This window comes from Fundulus heteroclitus, chromosome 2 (genome assembly GCF_011125445.2).
Source record: "Fundulus heteroclitus isolate FHET01 chromosome 2, MU-UCD_Fhet_4.1, whole genome shotgun sequence".
Classification (NCBI taxonomy): domain Eukaryota; kingdom Metazoa; phylum Chordata; class Actinopteri; order Cyprinodontiformes; family Fundulidae; genus Fundulus; species Fundulus heteroclitus.
In genome coordinates, this window is record NC_046362.1 from 28,644,912 (window position 1) to 28,666,695 (window position 21,784).

Genomic DNA, 21,784 nt, shown 5'->3' on the forward strand with positions numbered 1-21,784 from the left:
TTTTGGGTTTCCATTATCTGTGAGCCATTATCATAAAAATCATAGGATTATATGTTGAATATAGGTGTAAACTGGTGTAAACTGCAGAAGTGACTCCTTTTTGCTTTCTAAATAACCTTTCTTCCATAAAGGTTAAGTTTATGTTGTGCATGGCTAACTCTATCAGCAGATCCACTTCAGCTGTTACCATGGGCCTTATGGCTACTTCTTTGAATAATGATTATGCCATATTCATTTCGCAAACCTGCTTCAAACTTTTCCTCAGCGTTATCCCTGACCTGTTTGGTTTGTTCCCATGTCTTCATAATGATGTTGGTCTATTACCTAAAAATCTCAATAAACTATAAAATGGTTTATCATTGCAAAATGTGAAAAGGTTCAACCAGTTTCAATACTTTTGCAGGTACTATAACATTAAACACTTATTTGAAACATAAATGTTTCCTGCATTTGCTGCATTTTGAACCTGTAGGAATGTTAAGCAGCAGTATTTGTACTGTTATTTTAATTTCTAGCACATCAGTACCTTGTAGGCTTCCTCTGACTCATGGCATAAAGAGAATAAGGAGCAAATATCAAGCTTAGTCATCTTGTTTGAATAGTTTGTAAATCTGTGTCTAGTTACTCTATGAAATAATAAAGTGAATGCTTGAGAAAACCATATGATGGATGCATTTACTGCAAACATTTCATTCAAACTGTACATAGCTGTAAACTTTGCAACTCTACACTACTTATCACCTCTGATGGCAACATTTAGTAGCAGTAGACAGTACATAGTTGAAGAGTGGAGAGTGCGACAGACCTCAGTTTTGTTTAATATGCATTTTTTCATTGAAAACATACCTTAATTGAGTGAGTTTTTGGTCCTCTAGAAAAGCCCAGCGGTAGGACAAAGGCAGCGGAGAGCAATTGGTGATTGTTATCGTTTTCTTTGTCTCCGTGCAGTTTTGCACACAACCAAAATCCAGTGTGGTTGAAGAAAACTGAAGATTCGGAAAGTGGACCTCAGCATGCAAATTCACAGTATCTTGCTGTGGGTGTTCCAAGCAATTTATTTTAAGTGTCTGTAAGGCAAGGAAGAGAAATATTTAGTTATTTTAGTACTAAAGGATTTATATTTTCAACACAGTAACTCTTAAACTTTTAAGAACACAAGGAGAACGTTTTTTCAAGTAACTGTCAAAGTCATTACAGAAACCAGCAGAACTACAAGTCCCAGAATGCACCAGAGGAGTATGATTAACTGAGGTATTCATGAAAGAAACTTAATGCCAAAACCTGAAGTCAAAGTTAGGCAACATTTCAAGACGGTCCAAGCTAAAAGCAGACTCATATTCAAAGATTCTTAACTGAAACAAAAAAGGAACATTTTATTTAGTCTGATGACTCACTGAGACTGAGGTTGCTACTGGCAACTAGGACACTTCAAGAAAATAAAAAACCTGTATAAAACGCGGCAAAAATATTAACATATATACATATATATATATATATATATATATATATATATATATATATATATACATATATATATATGTATATATATATATATATATATGTATATATATATAGATATATATATATATATATATATATATATATATTAGGGCTGGGCAAGTTAACGCGTTAATTTCGCGTTAATTCATTAGACTATTAATGGCGATATTTACTTTAACGCGGGTTAACGCATGTTGCTCACATGCTTTTATTTTGTGAAGGTCTGTTGCTGCGGTGTAGGGGTTTGAATCAGAACAGTAGGTGGCGATAATGCGCCAATAACCCTAACCCTCGGATTCAAAGAGGAAGAAAGGTGCTGGCCCGGAAAAAAACAGCCGACATGCGGAAGGCGGTGTTTCCCGCAGGAATTTGCTTAGGCGAGGCGGTGAGTTGTCGGTCGTAACAAGTTTTGTGGGGAGTGGGGGGGGGGGGGGGGGGTCTGCTTAAACGCCGTCGGTGAAGTCGCTTCTCGCTTCAAAGTATCCATGTGTTTTTGCCTGTTTTTTCCCTGCCATTCACTATATGCACGCGAGAAAGCAACAACAAAAAACCGCGTGTTAACGTCAAATAAACGCAAGCAACGCAAGCATATCGAGTTAGCAAGCAGTTCAGTTTAAAGTTCTTCCAGCATCGAATATGACAGAAACAAGTTAGTTGGAACCACTGCCAAGTTAAACTTTGGTATTGAACATAAAATGGTAATGCTGCTCCCTGCGGTTACCTCAGAAATTGCCTGTTTTTGGTAGATTTTATCCCCATAAAGAGAATTCCCTGTCAGTGGCAATAAGCTTTAATTTATTATTATTGCTATTTTTTGTTTTACATGTTCAAGTTAAGCTTTACACTAAATATGTGTTACTGATAAGTGCTACAAATGTTACAACACTTTTGTTCATATGGCAGCAGAACATTAAAATAAAAGTGTTCTTTACACTACTTTTGAATTCATTCTTGGAGTTTGTAAATACAATGCGATTAATCATGATTAATCAGGCAAATTATGCGATTAATCGCGATTAAATATTTTAATCGTTGCCCAGCCCTAATATATATATATATATATATATATATATATATATATATATATATATATATATATATATATATATATATATATATATATATAATTTTCTTGCAGCATTACCAAAAAGTGCTTCTGCTTAAGGTGGCACACTTGACTTTCTCCTATAGGCTTTTTGGTTAAAGAGCAGAATTCAAAGCTTCATCAATTACAGAAAATCCTCTTGGTCCTTAAGCAACAGAGCAACAGAGACCATCACACTAGAACCACCAAGTTTGGCCACTACGATGTTTTTTTCCTGAAATGCTGTGTTAATGTTTTTGGGCAATGTGAAAATAGCCTTTATGTACTTTTTTCATCTGTGGCTTTTACTTTGAAACTCTCCCATGAATGTCAGTTTTATCTGAATCATGAGAACTGAGCTCAACAGAAACAGTGCTTTAGATGTTCAACTAGCTCTCTTGGAGTAACTGTTTTTAGAACGGCAACTCCTGGAAAGTGTTTCTCATTTGTTTTTGGATTTCTTTAGATCAGGGCCAGATGTGTTTCTTTTAAAATATACTAAATGCTGCCAGTCAGGTGTGGCAGGACAGCTGAGACTCGTAAAATGTGTTCCATTTTTACAAAAAACATTATTTTATTCGGTTTAATTGATGATTTGACAAGGGCTTGTGAGGATTGTTTTTTACATAAGGCCAGGTTGTTTAAGATACTAAAAGGATTAAGTGTGACAAAAATAGTAATAAAACAAGCTGCATTTACGTTCTTGAAGCTATTTCACTGCAAAGCATTCAACCACCGTCAGACTTACCTCATCCAAAATACGTGGTGCAAAGTCCTTACAGAAAGATGGATCAAAGCAAACCCAGAACTCAAACTGCCTGTTGTTCTCTAAAACATAGAACTGGAGAAAAAAAAGACAATTTGTTTTTATACAAAATACAATAGTAAAAAATAAAACATTCAACAGGTTTGAAAAACTGAAAAATATTAAGCCTGCTTTTTCAGAAAGCATATGCAGTGTTGAGAGAATTAGGCAAAAAACAAAAAAAAGACCTAACCACCAAGTCATTGACCAAAAGGGTCCTACCAACTGACATTCCCTTGTCATTTTCAACTCTTACCATTTCCTTCCTTCCTAATCACATTTCCCACTTATAAACAAACAATTTTCTACCAACGTACTTTTCATATGATTTTATCAGTACTCTAGGTTAGGTGTTCGTACTAAATTATGGCATTATAGATTGTTAAAATGTTCATTACTCAAACATTATTGTATTTTTGTATTATTCATGTTACACCATTTCCATTGACTGTGGTTCTGGTGAATCTTCTGGGATTTTACAGATTATGACCCCTGACCAAACCAAAACAAAATGTACCTCATCAAATTTTATGACAGTAAACTAGACTACAAGCAGATTATAAACAATTACTTTAAATCATCAGCTGTCAAGACAGGTAACTTTCGGGTACAAATTGACACCAAATTGCCACAAAGTGATTCTTGGCTCTTTTTCATACCTGAAAAAGTTGCGTAAGACAACGGCAAAACTGGAAAAGAACAAAATGGCAAAAATACAACACAACCGGCACCCGTCATCGTCAGATTTAACAAAGACTCTTGCATACACAAAGTTACAGTGGATGCCGGTTAACAGAGAAGGTGACCTGAAACAAACTGCAGCGGCTTGAAATACAGAACTTTTAAATATCATGAGCTGTCATACCTGACTTCCAATAGGTTAAAATAAAATAAAAATCAGTGAACAGGTATCACAATAACAACATTGAATATTTGCTAGTAAACTGTACATGAAGATCTGTGAGACGTAATACTTTTATTATTAGGTCATCACATATTAATAAACTAAGATGCATAAAAATTCATTCTACAATTCTACCTGCTTGAAATAAAAGTAGAAAAGCACGTTTAGGTCAGTTTATTTAAACCATTTGACAAAAATACACAACGTAAACAGTTAAGAGCTGCTTATTTTGATTTTACCTATCTTTAAACTTTAAAGACAAGCACTAATCAGTCCAGAACAAATTATTTTCTCCAGCTGCTTTGATCCGTAATCAGCAGGTGAAATACTGAAGACTGATTACATTTCTTTTATATGAAATGCATTCAAACTAAAAACTTAAATCTTCAGATAGTCTGTAAATGCATCAACAAACCATTTTCTTTCATGTACTTTGTTTTGGGTTCAGATTAAGGTTCGGAAAATTTGCTTTGATGAATAATTTGGGATACTGTTGTATTGCCTCTATTTTCTGACTGAAACTATTACATTTGACAAGAGACTTTTATGAACAATTTTTGTTACATTTAATGAAATTGGCAAAGTTTAATCAATTGTGATCATAATTTTTTTAAGTCAGACACAAAGAAACAGCTTTTTTTGACTCAGTCAAATAAATACATTTTAAAAAATTACTGTAGTGGAATAAACACAAAGCTAATTAGGCAACAGCAGACACAAAACTCATTGACATTATGTTATTATGTAGTGAATGAAATAATTGAATTATGAGAATAGTAGTAAAATTACACTGTATGGTGACATCAAATTAGCAGAGCTCCTTTTCTCCAAACTACAATTATATTAAAGGTATACTATGCAACCGGGGTTGATTTTCCAGCGAGGCTCCCCCCAGAGGGCGAAAGTAAAAGTGCACTGTCATAAAGATGCTCAGCTGTTCTGGTTTCTCCGTGAAGCCAGGCGCGGTTGTTTTGAGCTTAGCAGACAGGCAAACGCAACGAAAAGTGGAAAAAACGGCAGTACAAACAATGACTAACAGTGAAGGTATGAACATCAAGCTTCCCGCAGCGCTATCTTGGCGAGGCGGCGGCCGCTGCCGCCGCCGCCGCCGCCTCGCCAAGCCGCGGCCCCTGCCGCAGCCGCCTCGTCCGTTTTATTATTATTATTATTATTATTATTTTTTTTTATTTTTTTTTATTTTTTATGTTGGCGAGACGCTACCGCCACCGCCTCGCCAAGCCGCGGCCGCCGCCGCCGCCTCGCCGCGGCTGCCGCGGTAGCGTCTCGCCAACATAAAAAAAAAAAATAAATAAATAAAAAAATAATAATAATAATAATAAAAATAAAACTCGATATGCTTGCATGTTTATGTTGTTGCTTTCGCGCGTGCATATAGTGAATGGCAGGGCAAAAACACATGGAGTTCTCCCCGTAAAGCAAGACTTCTGTGGGTGCGGGCCGTGAGCTCTTGCTCTTGCAAGTGCGGTATTTCCCCCACAGACCCCCAGGGCGGCCGAGAAAACCTTTGTTCGACCTGAAATGACTCATTTAATCATCCAAAATGGTATGGAACACATTAATTAACTGAAAAATGTTGCATAGTATGCCTTTAACTAAAACAAACCTTAGTTGTAGTTGAGCTGGGGTCTCCTGGGGTCTCACTCAGAGAAAAAGGCTCTGGGAGAATGAGTTCCATGGACAGAGGCAAAGCGGACACATTGTGCAAGACCAGCTTCTCGTAAACAGGCAGCAGGCTGTTCCCCTGAACCTGTAAACAAGATGTATAAAGAGCTCTCAAATAGCATTCAGATATGCTTTTGCTTTCTTGTCACACTTACATGTTTCAGAGCATCAAAAATCACATTTTGATTAAACAGAGATAGCAAAGCAAATACAAAATGCAGTGTTAAAATGGTAATTGTACTTGTTTAGAGAGTAAGCTATCCAAACTAACTTGGCCCTATACGAAAAAGAAATCACTGTTTGTTAAAGTATTATTTTACTGTGATTAATCACGTTATTTTGGAAAACTGAGTTTGATTTCCTTAGCCACACTCAGGCCAGATCTGTACAATGGTCGTCCTGCCGAAATTACTCCAGCAGTGCAGTGATAATTCATCCAGGATGTCTAAAAATCCCAGGACAACATCAAATGCATTGCAGGCCTCGCTTGCAGTGGTCATGGTTTAACAATAAGAACTCAAAAACCATTTCTAATTAAAATCAACACATAGGTCCATCACATTACTGAAAAAAAACATCTTGATAATCTGTAAGACATATGCAAAACTATTCTGTAAAAGTGTAACCTTTTAGAAGCCCATTACTGTACATCTGGCGTAAACCTAATACAGCATTTGAAGAAAAGAACATCAAATATGACTGAGGTTGTGTAATGGACTGGATCTTCTTGCTGCTTCAAGACTTGGACAATAAACACTAATTGATTAAATTGTGAATTAGCGCGATGCAAAACACCCATTGCCAGTTATCATAAGTGCTTGATGCTAGCTGTTACCACCAAGGCTAAGACATTTTTTTTCATCACGGCATGAGGAAGGATCTTTGTTATATGCAGGACTTGAGATTTGATGTTCTTAAAGATAGATAAACACCTATAAACAAACAAAATAATGTCATTTATATAAGGTCACTAATACAAATATTTTCTTTTTGATAGTTGGCTTATCCATTTAGACATTAGGCAGTGAAATAAGACTGAATATAATTAAATAAGAGACAAAATCATGACTAATAACCAATTAATGGTCGAAAATACAACTTTTTCATGAAATTTTTATTTATTTATTTTTTAAATAATACATACACGGAGCATCTAGATTGATGCACTATTAAAATATAAATTATATTGAAAAATAAATATGTAGTATATAAATAATTATTTTATAAATTAAAAACGGGTCCACAATATATAAACATTTACTTCTGGTTACGTTATTAATGTTGACACGAAAGGATTCTGCACCAATAGGAATAGTAGGTTGGAGTCCCGTGAGACGGAGCTCAGGCGTTGCCAGATTGTAGCAGCTCTGTGACAGAGCTGAGAAATGGCTTCTTCTCTGCGTTACACTTCTCAGATTCAAGTGAACCAAAAAAAGAAATGAGGGTGAACGTCGGTCAATCCTTTGAGCGTTGGTGTCGACTTAAGGAAGCAAAGGGGCTCAGAAGCGAGCGCAAGTGTGCCACCTACTGGCTGGGTGGAGTTAAACTTGTAGCTATCTCTAAGAAGTTTCTTTTAAAATTTTAAACCATATCAAAAATATGATAAACTTGAGTTATTTTGAAACCTGACAGACAAACACTGTGTTGTATTTGGGCAATACTTTTGGATAAACACTGTATATCCAGAATGATCGGTGGATGATGAGTTTTATTCAAAACCAACCTTTGTTACGTAAAAGTTGAGCTGCTTTGAGGAAATACTGAGCACTGGAGCGACAAAACGACACTTTACTTCCACAGACATGATGGTCTCCTGACAACCGTGGCCACCAATGATGCTGTCACACACCAGATGCTCATGAACAATCTGGAAATATAAAGAAAGACATAATGTAAAAATGTACAGTGCCTTGCAAAGTAGTCATAGCCCTTGAAGTTTTTGTACATTTTGTCACATTACAACAAGAAACTGTAGAATATTTAACTGGGATGTTATGTGATGGACCAACATAATGAAGTGCATAATTGTGATGTGGAAGCATAATGATACATGGCTCTTAAAATATTTCACAAACTAAAAATCTGGGGGGTGTTACCCTGCAGCGCGAACATCCAGGCATTGAGTCTGAGCCTTGGTGTCTTTTTGCATGGAGTTTGCATGTTGTCTATAATGCATGGGTTCTCTTCAGGCAATACTTTTCCTCAGTTGTCCTTAGGAGTGACCTCCTGATTAGCAGCTTGTGTTGTTTGTTTCTGTATTGCCTTGTGAAGGACAAGCGATCCCTGCAGGGTACACTCTGCCTACTGCCCAATGACAGCTGAAGACAACTGATGTACCAGTAGACCCCAGCCCCACTGCACGAATAAGCAAGTATAGACAATGGATGTAGAAAAATGTAGGTTTTGCATGCATGTATTTTGCTTTTAATCTATTACCCCTAAAAAGCAAACACCACTTGGAGTTTGCCACAGGCCATGTAGGTGTAATTTTCCAGCTTAATGGGAAGATGGACAGAGCTAAATACAGCACAAAACCAGGAGAAAACTTGTTGGAGGGTCCAAAGACCTGAGATTAGGGTGGAGGTTAATTTACTACCTGAATAGTGACTCTAAACACCCAGCCAGGGACACAATGGACAGGTTTAGCATGAGTGTTGCAGTCAAAGCTTAGACCTAAATCCAATTAAGACTCTATAGGAAAATTTGGAAAAAAAGCTGTTCACAGACACCATCTATTCAGTGTGAATAAGCATGACCTATTTTGCACAGAAAACCAGGCAAAATATTTAATTCCCAGATATGCAAAGCTGGTAGAGATACTCAAAAAAAAACTTGTAGCTGGAGTACCAGCAATGGGTGAGTCTACAGTGTATTGAATATGGGGGCTGAATAAAAACAGGCCATATGTTACAGGTTTCTTTCTAAAGAAGCTTCTAAAAGCCCTGTGTTACTTTCCTTCCAGTTCAGTTATGTTTTCTGTGTGTCTCTGTCACATACAATCCCAAAAAATACACATTAAAGCTTTTGGTTGTAATGTAGCAAAATATTAAAAAGCGTAAGAGCTTTGCATGCAATACTACCGTATTTTTCAGACTATAAGGCACACTTAAAATCCTTAAATTTTCTCAAAAATTGATGGTGCGCCTTATAATCCGATGCGCCTTATATATGATTACTGTTGTGCTTACTGACTGATTTTATGTGGTACAATGCACTCAAAAATCTGTTAAAATGTGTAAGCGATGAAGCCGCTCCGCTCAATGGATATGCGGAGCATTACGGTACACTGTGTTACTACCTAATCGGACCCATGAGCCATCTACAAGACTGCCTGACTGCAATGTTGAAACTAGAAGTGCATTCATGTAAAGGCCCCCATATACTTGGGCGTACTTCACTCCATGGAACTCCACACGTACTTGAGGTGGACTCTGAACGGACTCCGCGCATACAGGTATGTGTCACACTATAAACCTCTCGGAGGCAAGAAGTCTTTACATGGAACTGTTTCGTGTGGGATACTGAGCTTGATACACTGAGCTGCTCCAAGCAGGCGGTCTCCAGGACGTAGCATCACACTCCCTCTCTGTTCTCACTGACAGGTGTGCGGTGGGAGCCTGCTGGAAAAGAAACGGCTCTAGGAGCTCGGCTAGCTAATCACACATTTTACCATCCGTTCCGCCGCTTCGTCCCACTAGCAGAAAGTGTGGTAATTGTAGGAATTTGCCACAACAAATGTAGGTAATAGTACACTCGACTGTGAAGGGTAAAACGTCCGCAGAGTCAGCGCTGAGTCCACCTCTAGCAACAATAAATGTAGTAAGTTAATTCAATATAAAAGTTACGTTTATTTTGGCCTTATGTTAGAAACAGGGCAGTGCAGTCCAACTACCCTGTCCTCCCGATAAACGGATAGCTCTCCCTTTCAGGAGAGAGCTGTGTACGTAAAGGGGCGGAGTGATATTACACACTTGGGAAGAATATTTAGTGTGTCTTACAATCCGGTGCGCCTTTGTCCGAAAAATACTGTAACTAGTTCTAGGCACCGTTCTTTTGTCGTGTATGAGCTGTGTGTATGAAATGCAGAGGTTTTATCTATCCACTTCAAATTCTACAAGCACACCTTGGGGGAATCCGAGGATGCTGTGAGGACCATGTCCACGGAACAGCCAGGAGAAAGGTCCACACAAGCGGGACTTAAACTGAAAACAGCCTTTTCTCTGTTGGAGGAAGGTAAAGATCTACGTCTCAGCTTGTCTCTCTGTCCAGAAGAGCTGATTGGAGGTAGCGCGGTTCTACCGGAGAAGTTCACATGTTTTGGAGAAGCCAGGTAGCCACCAATCTTCCAGAACATCCGATGATGTCGCAGACCATGGTTGGTCAGCTTGAATGGGTACTGGTACGAGACATGGCTAAAAAGATATAAATAGTACAAACAAGACCTGATGTTCACAGTTGTAAAAAGCGTGTTTTAAGTCAAATTTAATTTAACTAGTGTTCCTACTAGAAGTGTGTGCCCAGGTCAAGATTCGGCCCAAAAGGTTTGTCACTGACAATTGTTGTCCCAGTTCCTGTGGCTGAAAGGGAGACAGTATGTGTCCGACTGTCCCGTACAGATACTTCCAGCTTGTCCAGAAAGCGGAGTGTGTCCTTCAGATGTGCTACTATCTTTAGCTCCAGCTGGCTCTCCGGTGGCACCACTCCTTCACTGGGTTCAACACGCCAGAAGGACTGTTCATGGATCTGTTAGAAAAAAAAAAATAGAAACGGAAAGACAATCTGAATGTGGTCAGGTGAAGTTCAACAGCATCGCATCAACCTTTGGTGTGAAACATGATAAAGCCTCATAAACAGTGACCATTAATGCAGAAATTAGCAAGGCTACTTAAAAATGTTTATGTATGAAAATCTTTTCAGACTCCTTACTAAAATGTATACATTTCCTATCATTCTCAAAATCAATGTGAAGGTAAAAAAATGTTTCCTTAATCTGTGAGTTCTAATTGCATTCTTAAAAATATAATTTTATAAATATATCATGACATAAACTTACAATAATGAAGTTTTATTGAAGAACAGAATAATATTAATCTAGTCACATATATAATAATTGTTCTATTAGTAAACACACTAATATAGCTTGAACATTCCTTTATTGAAAAATAGTTGAATAATTCATCTTCATAATATTTAAAATAATAATGAACAAGAACGATGTTCAGAGAACTGTCAGCTGATAAAAACTAACTTGGTCAAAAGTACTATCAATGTCTGCCTCTCAGAAACTAAAAAATTAGGTATCACACATAATTTGTAGCACAGTACCTGAAATAATAGAAGACTTTGGAAGAGAGAAAATGATGAATGAACTCTTACTGAGTCACCTTTGAATTAGCTCTGGCCACTTTTGATCTGTCAATGTAAACTGATAACAGGTTTCCTAACTTTAGTCTGAAATCAGACAATCAGGCTGTGGTTATTCACTTATCTCTGGTAGTCGGATTTGGATATTTTAACATGTACCTGTTTGTTTTTTTACCAAAAGACCATTTTTTAGACTGGTGTTTTATTTCACAGTACTAATCTCTGTTTCAATGGTTTCCTCACTTGGACTTCAGAATCAATTTTAATCAGCTCAAAAACAGCAATCTTGCTGGATAAGCTTGGTTGTCTCTAACCGAATCTTAAAACAAGGTGATTAGGCTTGTCTCGGATACTGATCGGGCACTCTTCTGGGTTCTGGTTCTGTGTCACTTTTAGTCTAACCCAGCATGGAAACCTTGCCTCCTCACCAACGGGAACAGCACATAAGAATAGAGTATACTCCTTCTCCCCTATCTTCAGGGAGAAGGAGCTTCCAAACCCTAAATAAGGATATCTCTGACTGGAAGCAGAAGTCTCAAGCTCTACTGACATTCATTGTTTCTAAAAAAAAATAAAATAAATAAATAAAAATTAAAAAAAAGGCAACAATGCATTCATTCAAAGCTTATTCAGTTGCAAAGTAGCAGAAAAATATCACTCACTTCAACAATCCTCTAATCTACTGGTTCCGCTGCTGGAATTAAAGATAGTTTTAGCTTAATCTAATATCATGATGAAGGCCTTCAGCAGTTTTCGCCAAAGGTTTAAGTGCATGTAAAAAGTCAGTTTCCTCTAATGCTACCATGAAAACCAGCAGCTTTTCCCCCACACTGAAACGTGATGCATTAAAATAATGAACCTACCAGGTTACCCTCCTCCGCCTGTGCTGCATTACTCTTAAAACTTAACCCACCCCTGGGAGATGGATGTATATATCGAATAGCTGTATAATCACATCAACTCTCATTGCAGCATGAGATCCTCGAGGTAAAAGAAGAGCAGCAACTCTCTGCCTCGCATAAGTAAGATAAAATACATCATTAATATGACATTGTAATATTGCAAAACAACTTGCCAGGAATGTTACAAGGATGTGGAGGAAGATGGCTACTTGTGTAATCGTAGAATTAAAAACAAAACAAAGAAGCAAAGTCTCAGGAATTTCCTTACAGTTGTTGTACGTCTGTCTTCTTCCATTGATAGAACCACACAAACAAAACCTTATAGCCCTCAAATTAATATGCATTTCTGTGCTCACTTTACTATATATATATATATATATATATATATATATATATATATATATATATTTACTTATTTTATATATAAAGTGTTTCATATCTTATGTGCAGGGTGCAGGGTTCACCTCAGATGGAAGGTGCAGATATACATAACACTAGGGCCAGCGGTGTGTTTGATAAAAAAGATTTTGGTTGTACCTTGCACTTTTAGGTAATATAGATTAGATAATAGTTTATATATATATGATAATATATATAGAGTATATATAGAATATATATATATATATATCTATATATATATATATATATATATATATATATATATATATATATATATATATATATATATAAACTAAGCAGCAGTCAGGATCACAATCAATGTTTTATCCTGCATTGGTGCTGATGGATGGCTGGAACGTAAACTTTAATTGAGATTTTGACCAGCTTCTAAGAGATGCTGTGAAGCTTGGGCGCTCTCACTGCCTGTAGGACAACAAAGTAGATTATCGATCAGAGTGAACACACTCACGCTGCACCTTCCATACTGAGGTGAACCCTGCACATAAGATATGCGACACTTTATTTCACATAAACATTTGAAGAAAACGCTCCACACTGCTACACAAAACTCAGCCAGTGGGTGACTTTGGGAGTCATAGATCAGTTTCTCAGTGTTTGCACGATCGAGCAAAGGAGCTTGAGAACGCAGATGGGAAGAGGATCGATACATGGGTGATCACGGTTAAAGGGGTGGGTGGGGTCAGGAGAGGAGAAGGAGCGTTGACTCCCCGGAGTGAGGAGGAAGATGAGAGGAATCTAAATAATCCCATCAAACATGCTGCGCTCCACAGCTTGATTAGCATTGATTAGAGGCAGCGCAAAGTGGAATTCAAATTGCAGCCGTATCCACAACAGCTATCAAAGATATGCTCTGCAGCTATAACGTCAAATATATAGAGCAACATAAACAACAATCACCATGAATTTTTGTGCTTCAATCTTTTCTTTTTTATGAGCCCTGTCAAATATCCAGGGTTTTGTGATCTGAAGAATTAGATCATGATAAATCATATCAAAACATTTCCCAGTTGTTGGGGGTTAAATGAGAGTGCATCCTTTAAATAATACTTTGTTTTATGTTTCTTTGTATCCAAGTTTTACCATTTCTTTATGGTAACAACTTAATATAAATTATTAGAGAAACGAACGAACCTGAAATAAAGTTTAGTTTACAGTGTTATCTGGAGGTTTCATCAAACCTGATGAAAAGAAAAGATGGAGGTCAAGGAGGCCTTCAAGAGACCTACACAGCAACACTAAAAATGCTGAAAGGTTCCTGACAAGTTCTGGATGTGTTCTGTGTGTTATAACAGGCTCCAGCATTGTCCAAACGCCTGGAAAAAATAACTATAATATTCTAAAACCTTGTGTGTCTTTGCGTTACAATTCCAAAATGTGTCTTTGGCTCAAAAACAATGAGCATCACTAAAAAAAACTCTATAACCTCATCTGCCTCAACACATGGTGGTGGTGGCATCATGCTGTGGGGTTGCTGTAAACTTTCTTTTTCAATTGAATTATTATTTTTTTTGTCATGATGAATGACATTTTGAGAAATTCTAAAAACATCCAGGCGTCTGCTAGAAACCTGAGGTTGAAGAGGTATTTTATTTGAACAGCACACATCCTTCAACTGAATAAAATAGAGTTATGGAACGGCCATAATTCCCATAAGGCCAGAATCTGAAAGAAAATCTGTGGGGTGAGTTAAAGCTGGCTGTGAAAAGACACATCCTCATATTTTAACAGCTTTGGAGAAATGTTGATAAAGTGAGCAAATATGCTGATAGTCTCACCAAAGAAGCCAGAATCCAAAGTCACTTTACCAAAGTATTTGTTAAAGGGGGTCCAAATACAGCTTTTATATTTTCTAAAGGTTTTTTTAACCAAACAAATGTTTTTATTTTTTTATTTTACTGGCTATATCTCACATTCAAGGGGGGAGGGGGGGTTGTTTTTTTCATGGTGACATTTTTTACATCACAAAAACAAGTAGCAGAGGTGTGTAAACTTTTACAAACTGTTGTACAGAAAGTTTTTATTGTGCTAGCTTATTTCCTTCAGTATGAGACAACCGTACGTTTAATTGTAGGGTTCTACATCATTTTGACACTTGTAATAATTATCACAGGCCTTGGTCAGATTAAGGATAGAGATTCTCTTGCAGATGGCCACTTAAACAACCAGACTTAAATATCTTTGGCAATATCCCTGCAATCGTCCATCAGCAGCTCCATTTGTGTAGCTCTTTGCCAGCCAATTGACCGTGATATAATGTAATTCTGGGAGAATCTTCATCGACTGACGTCTGCGAATGCAGAGGAGAAACTCCTTCCTTCAATACACTGCCTTAACGGAGAGGACAGGGTCACACCAGGCTAGCCTGGAACCGTTTTAATTTAGGTGCGTCCACTGTTGAGTCTATACTGACAAATGGGTTCAGTTGCAAGAGTGTTCTCAGTGGATATCAGGCAACGCTGATAAGGCGATGCAGCAAGAGAAGAGCTTTCAGGAAGGGAAACACTGAATCCAGGGCACAGCAGTGCTCAGGCTGCAGCACAGCAGAGTCTTTCCTTTAAACTGAGTAAGTGTGACAAACTGTTTAGAGTGGGAATTACTTAACATATGGGAATTAAATTGTCTTTCCTGCATTAAATAACTTAAAATGTGTCAACTGCTGACTAAAAATTTAAGCAGTTTCATGAAGAAGGAAAGTTAAACTGTCACCTTTAAGCTGCAAATGGTGACAGATCACATTACAGCTGACATATTGTCATTAAATTGCTTTGCAAAATTACGTTCGGCTATTTCCTTTCGGCCATTCTGAAATGACAAAATGCCTCCATCTGATTCTTGACACAAAGAGTTTCAATCTGGAAAGAATGACTCTGAAATGGCAACTAAATACTTGTACAGCTTAGAGATTCAAGCTCATTAACTTGTTATTCGTACGTCCAATTAGAATGAAAGGAATTAGTCAGAGGAGAAGGAATAAATTGATAGACATTGTTTATAAGACCGTATCAGTAAGATTTCTGGATGGCAGATGTAGTAAAAAGAAGAAGGAAGGGCTATGTTCTCAAAGACTGTAACATCCTATTATCTGACTCTGAAGAGTAGAGCTTTATTGATTCCTTGTTGCATCTAATTTCACAAAAGGTTTGTTTTTCTATGTACTTTAACCATATGCTTGTTTAACGCTTGTCACTCTACCAACGTATGCCATGAAAGATGAATTTGTAGGTCGCTGTACCATATAGGTGTTGAAGTAGGCAGGAATGGGAGATTGGTTGAGCAGTGGCAGCGTTCGAGTAACATCCATCAGAACAGGAATCCTGCCAAACTTCAGCTGTGTGACGGGAACATAAACAACGGGTCCCTCTCCAATGCATGACAGAACGACTTTCTAGAACAGAACAGAAAAAAGGTGGTTTAGAAAATGCATGTATTTGCCACAAAGTACTTAACCTGCAGTAGCACTGACTGACCAGAGGCTGCTGAAGGCTGCCAAACACAGCGATACGTAGAGAGTCCTGGATCCTTCCTACAGCACGGGCCGCCATGAACACAGGAATCTCCTTTGAACTACCAGGAGGAACAACTCCTCTGGGTACAGAGCTGCCAAAAAGTACTGTTGTGCTTTCCTCAATTTCCTAAAGACATAGAGGCATGGAAAGGTATTACATTTTTTTTTTACATAGGGAAGCAGATACAACCTTTGTTGCAGCAAATGGACACTTTAAAGGGAGCATTAAATTAAACATTTCTTTAAAAAGTTAATAACTAGATAGTGAGAAATTGGCTGTTTAGAACTGGACAATTTTCAGGTTGATCAGCCCTGAGCGACAAGCTGGCTGGCCCGAGCCCCTAAAGTCCCGACTTTTTGTCATCAGTGAACACACCATGGTAAATGCTGGCAGGTTATGCTGACAACAACCGTCTCTGGTGTTGTACGCAGTTATGGGTGGAAAAAGACTCAAAGCTACATGGTCAATGTGTAGTTAGAAGAAGGACTGAGACCTAAGACTGATTTTTATAATTGTCGAAACTCTGCAGATAACAGGTAGGCTGTTCTGAACTTTCCTCAAAGTTAAGGATTTACATTGTCTAAAATATTTAAACGCAGGCTGTTGCACTGTTGCAGTGATATTAATGGCTAATTTAAAATGCTAAAGCCACAGTGAACTCTTAATCTTTTTGTCTGTTCAAAAACATCTGTAAAACCCGTATACAGGAACCGCTCTCTCCCATACTTGGCCTGACATCGTCTCTGCTCCAAATATAAATAACTAATGACTGCTCACGTCAGGAAGGCAAGGAAATATAATTTTAATGTTGTTTGTTTATTTTCCATTTCTACAGTTCTTAAAGAGGGATCAGAATCTGCTAAAATTTGTGTCAGTATTTCAAAGCCTTAGATAAACCTGAGACTGGAAATCTGGCTGGTGCAACTCTTAAAACAACTCAATCAAAAAAGTTGCAAATTACATAAATTTACTCATTAAAATTTGTGGCTCTATTTCTCAGCAACATATTTATAACAGAATTTGGTATGAGTGAGCCATAATTGTTGCCTTTGGGCCTGGTAACCTTCACTCAGGATCTCCATGTCCTTTTTTCAGACATCGTTTTTGTCTGGAATCAAACTCACAACCTGGTTTAAAGACCAATCTTTTGTGGTTGTTTATACATTCATATATTTTGCTTTATTAAGTCTTTCCAGAGAATGACATTTCTGAAAATAAGACTTGTGTCTCAGCAGCATTTAAAATGAAACAGGTAGAACCACGTTGCACATGCTCTGAATTTTACATGAAACAGAAAGTGGCTTCAATAATTACAGGTTTTAAATATTTAAGAAAAACAACCTATTAGTTAGTTGATGAATCGATGAGGGGAAAAAATAAAGTTAATACATTATGTATGATTATGAAACAATACAGTTTGGGTTTGAAAAGGATTGCATATGAGCATATACATTCTGCTGAATGTTTCTTTTGTTCTCATTAATGATTTGGATGTCCATTCCTCTTAATGTGAAATCTGTACAAAGTGAACGCAAATCAGCTGTCTGTTTTCCATTAGGTAAACAAATTTAAAGGTTCAGCAGAGCATTCTCAATCAGGATGATTCAAATGGCTGTTCAGGATGAACTATTAGTTATTATTAATCTATGTCAAAGAATAAAACAATCCCTTCAACAATCAGGACAGACAATGGACAAACCCCGCTGAGGTAAATCAATGCTTCTTGTTTAGGTGATATGATTATTCAAAGACAGCTGAAGTCAGTTGGCCAGTCAGACATGTGACAAAAGGCAATATTCCGTATACTAATGTTTTTGCGGTTGTTTACTAAACTCGACAACAATAAAGCATGATTGTAATTCGAATCGTTTGGTTTCTGCTAAGCTTAGCTTCACCTGATCAAGCACACCGTAACAGGCAGGAAGATTGGTGGAGTTGATCAGCCGCACATTCTGTTCATAGGGAAGATCCAGGTAACATCTTTGGAAGTCCAAAACTGCAGACTCGACCACAATCTCAGGGACAACACACCTGTCAACACAGAGGAAAAAAGGGGGATTTATCTGTAAACTGAACAATATTTACGCTCACGGGTACCAAAAGAAAATTCTATTCTCTGAATGTTGTCTCAAACTATATATCTACTGTTTTATTTTTCTGTCGCAACATAGATTACAGCTTAATGTAAATGAACTGATAAAATTCACAGAAGACATTTTCAGTTGTATGACTGGTTTTATGTAATGTTGATCGTCCTTTTCGCTCAGTCTGACTTTAGCCATTATTTTCTTACTGTTGCCCTGAACGCATCACCCGCTGTAGGGCACCATTAGTTGCCTAGTCAACAAAAAACAGCAACATCTCCTTGGTCAGCTCATTCAACTAATTTTGTAGTTCACATATGCAGAGCATGTATGAAAAAGCAACAAGATAAAAGAAATGTTGGGCAATGCTCTCAATATTTACAGTTAGGCAGAAATCTGTACAAAAAGAAGAAGAAGAAGAAGAAGAAGATGATGATGATGATGATGATGATGATGATGATGATGATGATGATGATGATGATGATGATGATGATGACGATGATAGACTACATTAGATTACAGCAGTAGCACGTCACGCAGTAGCCAAGAGTTTTGCATTTAAAGAATAAATAGTTGAGTTTTTTTAGATAAAAAGTGACCTTTCTTTAACCTCTTAAGACCTGAGAACTTGTGTCCAAACATTGGCTTTTAGAAACTTAAAAAAAAAACGCTGAAAAAGATCAGTCTCTATTCAAACATACATTGATCAGTTGTCTATCTCATTTACAGATCTGTCAGGAGAAAGAAAAATATATGTTTGAAGAGAAACTGATAGTTTTCAGGTATCAAAAAGCATATGTCTAGACTAAAATTATTGGGTCTTATGTTAAAACTGATGAAGACTAACATTCAATTTGTCCTTCACCATAAACAAATTAATATGGAGGCAACTTTTCTAAGTTTAGGTGGTAAATTTAGGCTTTCTAAGTGAGCAAACTAATATTTAATTTTTATCTGAAAAAAAAAAAAACATTTCTGCCTAAATGTAGTTCATTTTTGAATTTTCCGTCTCCACCTACTCTCTTGCTGAACTGGCTAATTGTGATAATATAAATAATGTATACATCTCAGCTGAATGGGGGGATTGTGATCTGAATGTCTGGGTTTAGATTTTCGCCTTTAAATCAACTGTAACTTTACTAATGTACATTATTCAGTTTATCTTTTATATCGCAACACACTTGTCTTCTTTCACTTTAAACAAAATAAATATTATAGTTCCCCACATTGACATATCTGCCAAATGTAGTCTTCTGATAAAATATAATTTTATATCTATCTACTTATTTTAGAAGAAGAAACATGTCTTTTCATTACTAGGAAGAATGACGATGAATAACCAGAATAGATCGATATTTGATAAACTTAAAATATAACATAGGAAGAGAAAATAATATCTATTTAGAACTTAGATTTTCTGAGCGTGTTTCTGCTGGGAATTGTGAGCATATGTCCAACCTGGCATTGAGAGGTAAAATCATGACTTCCTCTCCGACGCCTTCAACATCCACCGCCAGCGCCAGTTCGTATTTCTTCACTGTGTTGGAGCACAGAGTCACCTGGTGACATGTTTAAAACATGCAGGAAAACAAGGATTTTTTAAAATTCTTAGATATTTTACATCAACACAGAGGGAAATAATTATTTAATCCCCAGCTGAAGTTGCATCTTTGCTCCCTTTCAAAGAAATTAACCATTTCTACTTTTCATGGTAATTTGATTTAAAAAAAAAAATTAACTAAAATCCAATCCAAACCCATAATGTAAAAGTAAAATCTTATTTTTTATTAAAAATGTTGCACAATACATATTGGAGATTATTATTTTTAGTAGGAGAAAAAAATTACAAAATCAGCAGACACACATATAACTATTTCTTACTATAAATGATGTGACTAAAATGATGATGCATGATAAATGCCCCATGCTTTATTCAGAGAAAGTTTTTCGTACTGCTATCATAAGTTAAATTTGGCTCACTCATTTCCCGTCTCTCATTATCTTTCTCCACACAAGTCTATCACAAATTTGAAAAATCTACTAACTCATTGAAAAAAAAACAAATGAGAAACAATTAAAAACTTTGCCCTGAATATCCACAAAACTGTTTTAAAAAGTCACAAACAAGATGTGTGCAGCCTTCCAGGGTAATCTAATGATTAGAGGCATTTTGGATAAAATTTTAATCAGTTTAGTTATATTTAGATTCATTAATTTTAATTAATAACAAATGCTGTAAAGTTTTGTAAAAACTGGAAAGCATTACAACTCTAGTTTGCTGTAACATATCACAAAATGTAAGTTAGTGTATTTTGCTAAGTGACCTCTTCAGAACAGTATGTAGCCTACATATGGGACATTTCCACTTGAACTTTGAGTGCACTAGGTTAGAAATAAGACCAGCCAGGCCTGTCAAACCGTGACGGTACCTTAATGGTGACATTAGACATGGCGTCCACAGTGCCAGCTTCTGGATGGACCTTGAACTCCGCCGGTCGCAGGTGAGGGTCTCTAGATGCACACCCCTGCCAGATCTTCGGGGACAAATCAGACACCTGTTCGCTACTACTAACGCTGGGAGATCCCAACCCGTCACCCATGACATGTAAAGCAAAGACCATAGGAACAAAAGATGTGTTGTAGAGAGTACATGTCTGTGTTGTTGGAAAACCTGAAAAAGAAACATTTTATAAAACACAGAGCATTAAAAGAGACAATGGGGTGTCTAATGTTCTGATTTTCAAGATGATCATCAAAGCAAAACTGGATACATGACTTACCAAATGCGACATCTCCAAAATTTAGCTCATAGACATTAAAGTGGAATGTGGGCCCAATCACACAACCCCTGAAGCAAAGATAAAGAAAAAATAAACATTTAAGCAATCTCTAAACCATTGTGAACACATAAGTACTGCTAATGCAGTTGAAAGTAACAACACAGTTTATGATATGGAAACGTATAACATCTTTAAAGCCTGATTCTAATTTACTTAGACAGTATGTTGACGTGCAATCTTCACCTGAAGGTCAAGGTAAGAGGCTGAGGCCGGCCTGTGACAGCTAATTGCAAATCCTCAGAAAAACTTCCCAAGATCCGACTGTGAAAGGTGACTCCTACAGTCTGGCAGATCCCAGGAGGAACAACACCTTCCTCGGGATTAATGGAAAAACACCGGCCAAATGTGGTGTCAGGGCGAGAAAACCTGAAAGGGGCATCAATCAGCCCTTTGTTTGTCATCTGCACCTAAATGAGGACAACAAGAAGACATTTTGTTACATGGGCTCCAGCTCCAAGGAGCGAGAGAAACTTTTTGTGCATACGAACAATGCAAGACTATCACCTTATACATATAAATTAAATAAAGTAGGAAAAGTCCCAATTCAGGTAATCTGAATTGAAAACAAAGTCATATTTATCAAAACAGAGCTCTCAGTATAATTTAAAATAAAATAATGATAAAAGTTTCACAGACCCTTAAGACTTTTTTTCAATAGGTTGCAGAACCTGCTGTCATTGCAATTAAAGCCA

General features: G+C 37.1%; 1 protein-coding gene across 1 annotated transcript in view; it reads right to left on the bottom strand.

The window, feature by feature from the left end:
* Positions 1-21,784, bottom strand: part of hydin (HYDIN axonemal central pair apparatus protein) — a gene marked incomplete in the record, with an annotated part of 105,325 nt that overhangs the window by 58,919 nt on the left and 24,622 nt on the right. The window contains 13 exon segments of the mRNA XM_036152103.1: positions 847-1,067; positions 3,333-3,425; positions 5,918-6,061; positions 7,700-7,843; positions 10,100-10,388; positions 10,481-10,719; positions 15,895-16,047; positions 16,130-16,294; positions 18,064-18,199; positions 19,711-19,811; positions 20,682-20,923; positions 21,033-21,100; positions 21,276-21,499. Coding sequence (XP_036007996.1) covers positions 847-1,067; positions 3,333-3,425; positions 5,918-6,061; positions 7,700-7,843; positions 10,100-10,388; positions 10,481-10,719; positions 15,895-16,047; positions 16,130-16,294; positions 18,064-18,199; positions 19,711-19,811; positions 20,682-20,923; positions 21,033-21,100; positions 21,276-21,499 — 2,219 coding nt within the window.